This window comes from Vidua macroura, chromosome 1, assembly GCF_024509145.1.
Source record: "Vidua macroura isolate BioBank_ID:100142 chromosome 1, ASM2450914v1, whole genome shotgun sequence".
NCBI classification, from domain to species: domain Eukaryota; kingdom Metazoa; phylum Chordata; class Aves; order Passeriformes; family Viduidae; genus Vidua; species Vidua macroura.
Genome location: NC_071571.1, coordinates 111,686,838 through 111,700,011, shown reverse-complemented (window position 1 = coordinate 111,700,011; position 13,174 = coordinate 111,686,838). Strand labels below are relative to the sequence as shown.

Below are 13,174 nucleotides of genomic sequence, written 5' to 3'. Positions count from 1 at the left end.
CTTCCTCATATTCAGGTAGAACTCCCTGTGCATCAGTTTCTGCCTCTTGTCATCCGTATACACTTCTGAAGAAAGATGAGAAAAAAGTTTTTGCCCTTTTATATGGAAAGAGCATTAAATATTTATTGCAGAGACCACTGGCCAGTTTATTATCCTATTCATGCCAAAGAAACCTCTGAAAATACCTTTGAAAATATTTTGTGTATCATGAAATAATCTCTGGGCCTATTTTACTATGCTTCAAGGAAAGATCGGTGACAGAACTTCCTTCTACAATTTGGCAAGATGAGTTTCAAAACCCATTCCTTCTACTTGCTAGAGCTTAATTTGATGGAGCTAGTGATCCACACCAGCTATGGCCTCACCTGAAATGACTCAGTAGGACAGCCCTTTTGGGTGGGATATTTTAGACCTATATGGCACCCAGCATTCACCTCTCACTGTTTATGGACAGAGATTTGGCTTTGGTGCTTTCCCATCATCCAAAACAGTTCAAGAGATAACGGAGAAAGGGACTTCTGCTCAGTATTGATTTTGTGTACTGGTTGTTTTGAACTCACCTATCAAGCCAGTCCAGTAAGAGGACTTTTTGTCACCTTCATCTTTCATAATACACCAAAACTTTGTGTCTGTTGTTTAGTTTTAGTCTCTCATCTCAAAGGGTAAATTAATTTGCCATTTTACTTCACTTTATTCTCTTTGTTTTCATGATCTATGTCTATAATTAGTTTGACCCATTGCTGCCATGTCCTAGCTTATTTGTTTAGTTCTTATAGTGTATGTTTTTTCTAAAGGGAAAACTTGTCACCAGAAATGGTTCTGGTGTATCTGTTTTAATATAACTGATTTTTCCTGTCTCCATCTGCTGGTAAAAAATGAGATTTGCTGTTCAAACATGATATAATGAAGAACAGAAACTGTAAATTTCAAATAATAAATAACCCTTTTGCTATTATAGACACTTTCCATTTGGAACTGGATAGAAATGATCAGTTTATTTATTTTAGGCTATTTAATAATAGCTGCCAAATACTGATAACTTTTGCTCTTTTGTGGATTTTCACTGACAGGAAAATATGCTGACAGGAATGAGTCAGATATTCAAATGTATGTACTCGTAATCTGGGAGTTCAAATACATGGGCTGATTAATTTGTTCATTTCTATGGGAGTAAGAGGCATTATAAAACGGTCATCCCTATTTTTAAATATCAATATATTTACTGTTATATAGTTACTGAACAAGCAGATAAAGGAAATAATGTACCATGGGATATTAAATTTGTTAATTTGTTTTGAATTATTTCTGTGGACAGATATATAGGGTTCAGCTACCTATCAACTTCCTCCTAACACTTTCCATACAAATTTTTTGTATCTTGAACCCCAAGGGAGTAAAACATCTACATACAATCATGTCAGGAGCTCATTATGCATGAACTAACAATGCATAGTGCTATAAGCAAAACTTTTTGTTCATTCAGGGTATGGTGTTTCAGTCAGTAAAAGACTTTACTCCTCATCCAGAGGAAATTCAAAATGTGGTACGAGTCAGCAGAGGTGTGGGGACATAAATGAGCTTTAGCTCTTTTGCTGTCTGAACTGATTATATGAGAAAAATGTTACACATCATATTTCTGCATTCAAAGCAGTCTTAGATTTATATGTGATTTATATTATGTAATGAAATATTTAGGTGCATTGTTATTTGCATCTACTCCTAATGTTTTGTAGGTGCTTCTGGCTTTGATGCTTTTACAACAGAGGTTTTTATAGACCTGAACATTTTCTATAAAACTACCAACCAAGACTTTCCTTTTATTTTCTATTTCCGTCTATCATATTTTTATAGGAATATTTTTCAAACACTGTCAAGATGCTGATAGTTATATTCATTCACAAAGCAAGAGAGTGTTTTATGAGACCTATTTCCTCCTAGAAATTTCAACAGGAGATGGGGCAGCAAGGAATTACAAGCACTTTTGTTTCAGTGGCATTAATTTTAAAGGCTTGTATTAAATTATTTTCTCCTCTGCAAAGTAACTATAAAAACGACAACCTTTCATTTAGTAGATATTTTTGCTGCCTTAAGAGTTTTATCTATTTGCCTTGCTGGCAAACTTTCTTCCTTTCTTTACTCTGACAAGCCCTGAAGATTCAACCTCAATAAAAGAGACTGCCTGTCTCCCCAGCCATCCTGGTTCATAGGGATCCTTAGCACTTTCTGGGAGGTACACAACTCTCTGTAAAATTCACTTCTGTTCAGAAATTTAATCTTTGTCTAGATATCTAAAAAAAAAAAAAAACCAAGGAGATAACTTTAATCTCAGAGTACAAATGGATTTTGTAGTGCTGAAAATTAAAGGAAATATTTCTTTGTATCCTAAGAACATAGGAAAATTTCTGGATATACATAAAACCAAGAGTAAACAGGAAAAATTGTAATGTAAAGAGTGAAATGAAGTAAAATCTCACTGATAGAGATTGAAACCATTCCAGCAGCTATAAGGATGAATGTAGTTTGTCACTGCTGGCCAGAGAGGCATCTGAGAAAACTGGTTTAGGACAGGGCATGGCATACCTCAGTAATGGCTGAAAGGAGAGGGATGAAATAGCCTGAAAGATTTGAGAGTCTAAGTCCAATGCCTGAAGTAAAGCATTCAGTGAAGCTTCCATTCCTAAGTCATTTTTGAAAGTAAGGCTTGGACTCTTTCCGTGCTGAATGAAAGTCCTAAAAATACCTCATGATTTATAAATATCCTCCTTGCTATTCCAGAATTGTTATTGCCCAACTCACTTTGAAAGTGGTATTTAAGCTTCCTAGAATTATCAAGAAAAAACTCAATTAATATGTAGTCTACCCAAGACAGGATTTACTCATAGTATCCCTGACAGATTTTTGCCTAACCTGGACTCAAAATCCTCCTATGACATACATCCCACAGCCTCCCCAGGCAAACTGTTACTGAGCTTGACTATCCACATCAATAGTAAGTTTTTCCAAATGTCTGGTGTAAATCTCCCGTTCAGTGGTTTAAGCCTATTACTTGTCCTGTCCCCTGGGGACATTTCATAGCCTTTCAGTCATGGGAATAGCGTTACAATGCAGTCTCTCTTTCAGGTTTTTTTTAGCCTTAGTTGAAGCTAAAAACCTGTCCCCTTAGGCGCTGTGAAAATTTTTACCCAAAGTCAGCTTATAAATCAGAGCTGCTTTGTTAATGCCTTTATAAAATAGCAATTTCATGATAAAAGTGTAGTATAATGGCAGGCAGGAAAGCCTGATACAACTGCGTCCACTTCAGAGACTTCATGGTTTAAATGGAGATTTGAGGTTTTATCATTTGCCCAGCTTTTTACCTATTGGGATGTCAGTATGGAATATCAAATGTAGCCACCTTACTCAAATTACTCAGCTGGTGTATTGCATCTGCAGCTGAGGCTTACAGCTCTGCCCAGTGTTGCATGTTGCTGGATGAACTGAACAGTTCACTCACAGCACCTTGGCACCTTCTACAGCACTGCAGGTATTCTGAATCAAGGTCTACCTCATTGTCTTAGACAGCACCAAGTGGGATGAAACCAACTCAGTCATGTCCAGGCTTCACTAGTTAAAGTTACAGATGTAGATATTTAATTACACTTCCTGAAGCAGTTTCTACTCTGTTTAAACCATTTTTTTCCTACCCTTTTTGATTAAAAAGGTTTGGAAAGTTTGTATTCATTTTCTAGCACTTCAATTAGGAGTCATGACAATTTGTGCAGGCTTTACTTCTGTGTATTTTTAGAAGTACTATCAATGCTTATTGGTTTAGTCAGCTACATGGAGAAATACCCCTTCAAGAGCACCCTCAGCTCATACCTGCCAACCTTTGGGTGTCCATGTCTGGGGAGGGAGGTAGGAGGACCATTAGAAAGAGCACTGCACACTATGGCCACCAAAAGCAGCAAAAGGAGTTTAATTTCCGAGTTTCTTCTTTAAATGTATTCATAATGTTTGCATGTGTCAGCTCTGCTGAGGTGGCATCTCAGGTTTTAAATTAATATTGTTGTAATGCATTTATTTTTAATTAAAAAAGAGACCTCCCTCATAGGAAATTTCATAGAATAAAACTAATTAGTAATAAACAGATTAAATCTTTGTCAGTTAATCAACACTATAAACTTCTGAGTATTTGGAGAGCAGTGTGAGATAACATTGTCGTCATAATAAGAGTGTTTGAAATCATCAGGGATCCCACTGTGCTGTTTGGGTGGTGAGAAAATAATGATTGAAGATGGGCCCCCCTACAGTGCTCACATGTGAATTCCCCTAAAGATTAAAGCTGCAAAGATCTGAATTTGATGTTGGCCCTATCTCTAAAGCAATTTTTTTTTAAAGAGTGGGCAATGGTGGTGGATAGTACCAAGCAAATTCTTCATGATGCTTAAACCAAAACCTGTCACAATGCCAAAAAGTTTTTGAGCTGGTGGTCAGTGACTGATCACGGGCTGGGAACTTTGCAGCTTTCTCAGAGCAACTGTTCCCAGCGGATCTGAGGCTTTAACCTGTGGTGGAGATTGCCCTGCAAATTTCTCATGTTCTTCCACCCTCAATCCTCAACACAGTCATTTCCATCAGAACTGCGGCAGTCTTCTCATCACACATGTGCCAGGGTTCTGCCCAGGTCTATCTGTCTCCCGGGGATAAAGAACACAATGGAAAAGACCATGTAGCTTTGGGCAGGGACCTCTCTGAAGAAATTTGGGCATACTAGAGCAGGAGAGGGTATAGCCTGTCTGGCTGGTAGTGTCAACACCTCCTAACCCACTGTTACTTGGAATGAGGCACATTTAGAAGGTTACGCTCTAAAGGCATTGACATTTTCTCCATTGCTACTAGGAATGTGTCAGAGCTCCATTATGTCACCCTGGGGGTTTCTTTGGAGCTGTTGGGATTATTTGGGTTCTTCCTTTGAAATATATGAAACATTGAGGTGGGCTGAATAAAAATAGGGGGAGTGAGAAAAATGAATCATGTTTGTCCACATACAGCAAACTTAGTGGAGTGGGTTAGCAAGAAGTTATGATCTGGGGGACAGTAAGTGGGAGTCATACGGAATTATTATCTTTTAATTTCTCATCTTTGTCTTTATTTGGTTACTGCAGCCATAATTGCATGTGTTTTGTCATAGAAGTGTCCATGTAAATCAGTTTTGTTGTGGCATGACTTAAATAAGCAGTAATGGTATTATAAAATACATTCAGTTTGGAACACTGTTACTGCTTAAAATACACAGTGGATGGTTATACTGCTGCCTCCAAAGATCTAAATTTGAATACAGTGTTGGAGTACAAGTGAATTGGCCATTCTTATTTTATTTTTCATATAATGGTGTTGTATTACAAACTGCAGTCAGCTTGATAGATGTCTATTCTGGAAAAACTGCTCCTTCATTGGAACTGAGTCCATAGGCAGCTGTAAAACAAACAAAACCTCATGCAGATGATTCTGTTAAAAAGGCAGGAGCTGAACTGCACTGGTTAATTTCAGAGACATTGGGGACTGTTTCTTTTCAGAAGTCTTTACCTACCATGACACTATCACTTTCGAAAATCAGATGCTAGGTGTTCTCATTATCCACTTCTTCCAACCTGACATCTGTGTGCAAAAGTAGAAAATATTTAAAACATTGCTTTCTTTTCCTCGTATTGTAGTATGTCTTCATATAGTATGTCTTTGCAATTTTTGCAAGGGCAAATTGTTTATAACTACTTCTTTCATATTCATAATTACAATCAGCTCTTTGAATTAAAACCTTTTATTAAAAATATTTATGAAATGCTAGGCACAGATTTATTGAAGAGTGAGAGAATAACAGAGCTGTTGCACCCTTACTAACAACCACCCTTACTAACAATAATGCATTTTTGTGCCATGTGTTTGGGACAGCTTCTGCCTTTGAATCGTGTTTCTGCATTTGAAGAAAGAAGCACAGATAGTTTTTGTTTTGTTTTTTTAAATACTGGAGTGGAAGATCACTTCCTATCAAGAGGCCAAATGCCCTGGTTTGGCAAAATGGTCTGCTTGCAAGGGTCTGCGTGATTCTTCTGATCACACAGCTTTCCTACAATACTATGTCTGTTATTTGCATGGTGGGTGATCTTCAGATATTAATGGGTCTTTAACTCCCTTCTAAAAAAGGACAATGTGTCTCATGATTATCATAATTTGTCTATTCATCTTGTCTCCCTTACTTTTTCTGTTCTTTTTTTTTTTTTTTTTTTTCTTTTCAGGATGGAGTAGGTGTAGATGAGAAGCTGTCTTTACGGCGGGTGGCCGTCGTAGAAGATTTCTTTGACATTATCTATTCCATGCATGTTGAAACTGGGCCCAATGGAGAACAAATCAGAAAACACGCTGGACAAAAGAGAACATATAAAGCAGTAAGTAAAGAAAACAGCTAAAAGTGAACATGAGTCTCTGAAAATGTGAGTTATTTGGGTTTAGTCACATGGCATGAGATTTGTGGGGTTTTTTTTCCAACTAGATTAGTATTGACACCCTCACTCTCAAATTGATTTCAGAGATCTTTCATTAGTGCATGAAAACATATTGTTTAGAAATCACATTTACTGTGTAATAAGGGCCACATCCACTGACTTCACTAGACTTTCATTTGTACAGAAGAGAATTTGCTATTTCTATAATGGATTTGCAATTTTTCTAATAGCTCTGTATTAATTAATTGCTATTAAATGGATGAAGTGTTAAAGAAGACTTAGAAGGTATTGTCACAACTTAGCTAAATGGATTGCTGTATTTCAGCATATAAATTAAGGTGCCTTATAGGTTATTGCTATAGACTAAGTGATACCTAATGGTTTAATGGTATGAAAGCTTGTAAATGTCCTAAATTCAAAGGGCTGGAAAACTGCTAGGTATAATAATGAAAGTGTTGAGGGGCTATCTCCCATACCTGCATAAACTGGCTGAGTAGAGAGAAAATAGATTTTTAAAAATTTTAATTGCATCAGTACAGTCTTAAAATATCTATAAATAGCTTTTGTGATTAGGGACACAAATGTAACACTTTACTGTCCTATGGAGAACAAATGAAACATTTACTACACTTTCCCAAGGTGCTTAAAATGCATGGTCTTGCCTGGATGTGGGTGACCAACTTTCCATATGCAGGGTTGTGATAGTGCCAGGCATGCTCTGAGGTTGATCCTGACCCACCTGCCCAGCTGTTTCCAGTTGCTGAAGTACCAGGGGCTCTCCCAGACTGCAGGGCATCTAAGGCACTTCTCCCCCTGGTCCCAGTGGGATTAGGCTGGCAGGGAGCTGTGGACAGGGCCTGAGGTGACCTATCACCCTGAACACAGTTCTTCATCTCAAAAACAACCTGCAGTTGTGTGAGCTGTTTTTCATCAGAGTTCACCAGAATATGGGGAAGCTCCAGGTTTCTGATTCAATTTTAGCTGTAAGGAACAGCTGTTTTTCCATTACTGTTTCTTTCACCCATAGAGCAATCTTTTCTCTATATCTGTGAATCCCTTCACATATATTTTATTTATAGGCTATTTCAGATGGTTTGTTGAGGGATAAGCTCTTGGCAAAATTTCTTATAATTTGTTCCCAGAGGTATTGACCTGAAGATAGACATATGAAGACATCTTTCATCTGGATGTGCTTTTGTAGGACTTGGAGTGTTATTTCAGGGTGAACTAACACAAACTCTCTAAATTAATTTTCATCTGGCACCTCAGCCATTTTGACACTTCGTCTTCTTTTTCAGAAAACATTAGAAAAGTGATATTTTCCATTGACCTTTCTCTTTCTATTTTGTTTTACCTCGTAGGCTGTTCAAAGGTATAGGTCACAAATGTCTTAGAATAATATACAGCTATAAGGAATACTGCCAACTATAAATACAATATTCAAGCCATCATCCCACAAATGTGTGCCAAGTATAATATTTACTACTGTAAGAATCCCATGATTGCAGGTCAGATAAGAATTTTTTTTATTGTGAATAGCATGAAAGACTAGTGTATCTTTGGTGAGAAGAACTATTTGTGCAGATTCAGTAGCCTACACAGTAGTTTCATCTATTGTTAACTTTTACTGCAATTGAGATATGAGCCTGTTGTATAGTTAAGGATGCCCAAATGTAAGTTTTTGTCAGTCTGCAATATTTGCTCATTCATTTAATTGTATATTAATTTATCAAGGGCATTGAGTTGTCTTTCCCAGTGACAAGATTCACATATATAATTTTGAAAGACTTCCATTGATTAAAAAATGGAAAAAAGACTCCAGAAGAAACAAATTTCAATTCTTGCTCTTTATTCTGACATAAGAATTAGATTAAGTAAACAGGCATCAAACTCTACCAGACCATCTAGGGAAACGGATGCTCCTTTACTGGACCTGTCCATGAAAATGCCTTTAGTAAAATTAAGAGCTGTAGAGTCAGTCTGTTCCTGGAAGCCACGCAGTATCTACCTCCTCTGTGGCATTATAAGGAGGAAAAAGGTAATATCTCAGGTAACTGTCTCCCAAAACATTTTACTTTAAAAGCTTTATAAATCAAACTGAAGTACTTTGGCGGGGTTTAATTTCATTAAGTGAATCTGGAGCAAGATTAATTTAGTCTTGTTTCTTTATTCACATGTCAGAAGTGAATCATCCCTGATAACTTTGCATGTATTTATCATGCATAAGTATTCACCAAATGGTTTAAGCGAAGAACTTTTATAGGAGACGTGGTTCACAAACTGTATGCTACAACTGCTATTTGTAATTCACCCCTGGCACGATCTAGTCACATTGCTTCTGTTCTCTCACTGGATAACCAAAACCTTTTAACAGAAAAATTATAGGAAGAAAACACCACAAGTTTGGTACAAAATTCCTGAACTTCTGAAGTTCATAAATACTGTCATGGATTTTCAGTACCTAAGTATTTCTGAAAAATTAATGGCACAGCCCTTGAGAATTGCAACATATTGATTTTACGTAATTAATTTGCTTATATGTGTGTGTCTCATTTTCAATAGTGAACCTGCTCCACTCAAAGTTTTGAATATGCTCAAGAATGATTGGAAGGGTAATGAAATTGTCAAAGGTGACTTAGTTAACTACTGTCTGCATTTACATGGACTAATAAATTTGGTATAGCTAGAGTATTTTTAATTTTTGATAGAGTCACCCTAGGTGCTGGTGTGCTAAAATACATCAGAATGTCTCTCTAAAAATGTGTTTTAGAACACATTTAGTTCAGAACACTTGACAAACTCAGTTAGGGAATCTGCACTGCCTTGTTTATGTTAACTGCATGGAAATGCATGATATTTTTACAACTGATTGATTTGTGTGGAACTTCCTACACCGGCACTGTGCAGGAAGATAAATAGGATGTGGTACTCGAGACCTCTTAAAGAGCAGAGTACTGAAAAGAGCCTTTCCATTTTAATTTGGGCAGCAATGTACCAAGCTCAAACTTTAGGACTTTTGACACAAATCCTCTAGATAAATTAGGAAAGCATTAGTCCTTCAATATTTAAGTTTAGAATAAGGTCGCATTCTCTTCTCCTCTGCACGCTAAAAGACCAGAAGGGAATTGTATAAATTCTGTGTGTATGATGTGGAAAAGTAACCTTGTAAATATGCAAAACAGGAGGAGTGTCCTATTTAACTGGCAGGTTTTGTGTTCATTTTGGGTGCCTGACTTGTATACAAGGTAAGATTGATGTGCTATGTTCTTTGACAGCATAACTTTAGGTAGATCTATACCACCAAATAACCCAGATGTGGGTTATATATGTAAAATGAAACCAAGAACTTTAAATCATATCCAAAGTATGCCAGACTGAAGGAATAATTAATGTGGTGCTTTTAATCTCAGCTACTTTCCCAGTTCCCAGGGAAGTTTACAAATGGGGAAAACATTGAGGGTGTTGATCTGGGAGATAATTCCTTCACAAAGGCAGGATATGTGACACAAGGCCTGGCCAAGTCAGTTGCTCAGCAGGGGCACAGGTGACTAGAAAGATGCGGAAGGTGAAAAGAGCATGGTTCTCAGGCCAGGGGAAAACAGTGGTGCCCAAAGAGATCCATGCTTGTCCTGCATTCCCTGGGTCCTCTGCTGGGCCTCACAGGAGGTGGAGGGAAATGCTGATGCAAGCAATGTTGTCAGGAGAAAGTACCAGGATCTCGCAGGGGTATCTCCGCTAGCAGGTGCTGCCACAGCTCAGTGTCTAAGAGGAACTGCTTTGCTTGAGGTGGTGCTTTTCATTCTGTGTTCTCAGGGAGTTATTTTTGTATAGACATCCCACTCTGAAAGGAGAACTGTGGCATCAAACTGGGGATGGGGACGCATGGGAGAGAAGTGTTCAGGAAAAGAATCCATCTGGTGTATTTGGGAAATGCATGCAACAAGTGCATAGCAGGCTTTCTGTGCCTTTGTAGAACTACATTCCTTGATTTAAACTATTCATCTGTGTCTACATCTTAATTACAAGTGCTGAGGAGTGTATCAGAGGTGGGAGTAACTGGGAAAAGTTGTGGCTACAGTAGCAGCATAATGCAACAGGCTCAAGCTGTCAGAACAACTCTGTGATTCAGTGCAAACCAGGAAAAAATAGCCTTATTAGATTTTTCAAGAAGTGCAAATGGTCTGTGATGAGGCTGGCAACCTAAAACATCTGTGTTACTTCTCATACCCAGCTATTGGTACTGTCAGGCCAGATGAAGTGATTAAGCCCTATATTTCAGAATTGATTTGATTTTCCTTACTTTGTTTTGATAGCCATAAAAAAGGTATTAGATTTTCATTCATTTAAACAATTGAGAAGGTGCCTCACCTTTCTATGTTATATCTGGACACATTTTCCCACAACTAAGTGCATCATCTAGCTAAGAGTTGTGTATAAGTCTCATAGCTACCTTAAGAACCTTTAATTCTATGTAGGTATTCTACTTGAATTTTTTAACTATGAAGGATGATCTAATATCTGTCTGCTGAGTCCTTGAGTATCTGTGCAAAATCTTGAAAGATTAGAGCAGTGAACTTGAATTGTGAGTGAGGGTTGTCATGTCTGAGCAAATGAAATGAGTTGGTTAATAAGACTCCCTACCCATAAATGAAAAAAGGGCCATTGGGCTGATCAGCTGGAAGAAGCAGGCTTGTAAAACATGGGGGAGATACTAATGTGTCACAGGAAAGTAGCTTGAGACAAGACTCTCATCAGATAGGTAGTACATAAATGTATAATATCTGAGGCATTAACAGGAGCCTTTAAGATGTGGGGTAATATCTGGGGTCTTGTGCCTCATCCAGCTGTTTCAGTGATAAATGTTTACTGATTTTGGATCAAGATTTTGAGTAACTTCCCATATCTCCTGTCAGCCTAAGAAAAGCCTTTCTGAGACTGAGAAACAAGGGGTTACTCTTTTTCCCTCCCAAAACAAGAATGTGCTTGTGAGTCCCCTGTGAGCATCACACTGAGTGCGTTTTCCTCAGGGAATAATTTTTTGACAGGTTGCAGTGTGAGATTACATCACCTCTTTCCTGATCAAACAGGGCTAAAGTAGGTTTGGGGCTTGGCTGGTTTCTGTACAGGACAGACCTTGTCCCTGGGGAAGTGGAAGAACTTGAGCTTTGTGCAGGGCCCTAGCATGCTTAAATTCTTGCATCCACACCCTTCTTGTGCATGGCAAAACAGCCAAGCCCTGTGCACCTTTACTTTATGTGCTTGTTCCTGCTTTTTTGCAAAGGGTGAGTGTTCAGTGTCCTGGCAATTGTCCCACTGGCAGGTGTTTCCCATCACTTCCCTCACAGAAAACAGTTTTTGCTATATGGGAAGGGAAGGGAGCTGTGAAGTGCAAGTTTAGCACATGAGGGAACAGCATTTCCCACAGTGTAGCGGGATAGCGAGCTCTTGGTAAAACTCCCAGCAGTGATAGATCTGATTTCCTGTGTCAGTCCTCTGTTCTGACCCCTTGCTGAGGAAAGAAGAGGGCTTCCCTTGGCTGGCTTGCCCTCCTGTCATCAAGAAACCAATTTCTGCCACCTGGTTTGATGGCTGTGGGCCCAGGACAGATTACCATCTTCACTCTATCCCTATCTTTCTCTCTCTTTCCCTCCTCCTGGAGTCTTCTTTTGATCATTTTTCTCCCCTTTACCCTTCTTAATAAAAAAAAAAAATACAAACACACATGCAAAAATCTCTATTCTGACACATTGTATCTTCCAGACTACACATACATCCTCCATGTTAATTCTTTAGAGGTTAATAGGTTCACTTGCAAAATTTCACTCCCTCTCCTCACACTTTTCTTTCCTACTCTGCCATATGTGTCCTAAAATCTGCCTTTCAGTTTAGGACTTGTTAATTTTCCAAGCAAAAATTTAGCTCTGAAGGCTACATCATCACAACATCCTGCACTTAATTCATCTGAGTATGGGAGAACATAAAGGAAACTTTGCTTGTTTTCTCTGCCTGTAGTGATGCAGTAGGGATGAAATAGGCTTCTCACACAGACAATTAGGACATTCATTGCTTAGCTCCAATGTAAATCAGATTACATGCTCAGGTAGTGTTGTGCTCTTCATGGGCTCCAGTAAACCAGCCTAGACAGGCCTTCACTGCTGCATGATGCTTTGGATGCAGTCATATGTGTCAAGATATACCAAAAACTTTTTGTTAATGGTGATGTAAGATCATAAAAGCTTTGACTCTGAAGCCACTGATGTCAACTCATTTCCCTCTCAATTCAGAGTTAAAACCAAATATATGTAGATGTGCATGGACTGTATTGTTAGGAAATGCTTGCTTCTTATCTTATAATTTCTGAGGCTAAAACAAACCCTGTGTAATTTTTGCAGTTTTTGCTTAATGCTCTAGAAGTTCTGTTTCTTCTTCATGTATCTTTACAATGTAAAAAATCATATAGCTATAATAGCTATACCTAGTACACAATACCTAAACACAAACCTACTAGAATCTGCCGTTTTTCTGATTTCTCCAAGAATACATCCAGTTATGAGATAACACATCTCTACAAGCAGCAGAAGATACACTTATGTGCAATAAAAACACAAGTAAAAGTAAGGAATCCCATAAGGATATTTCTAGAGTTTATATATTTAAGAAAAGTATAATATTTTTTTTAAAATCAATCCAAGTAA

At 38.0% G+C, this 13,174-nt stretch overlaps 1 protein-coding gene across 6 annotated transcripts in view; it reads left to right on the top strand.

Annotated features, from left to right (window-relative positions):
• NOL4 (nucleolar protein 4) overlaps positions 1 to 13,174 on the top strand; it is a 188,680-nt gene that overhangs the window by 28,715 nt on the left and 146,791 nt on the right. For all 6 annotated transcript variants that reach the window (XM_053989402.1, XM_053989410.1, XM_053989395.1 and 3 more), the window contains one exon: positions 6,273 to 6,422. In XM_053989402.1, coding sequence (XP_053845377.1) covers positions 6,273 to 6,422 — 150 coding nt within the window. The remainder of the gene's footprint in view (positions 1 to 6,272; positions 6,423 to 13,174) is intronic.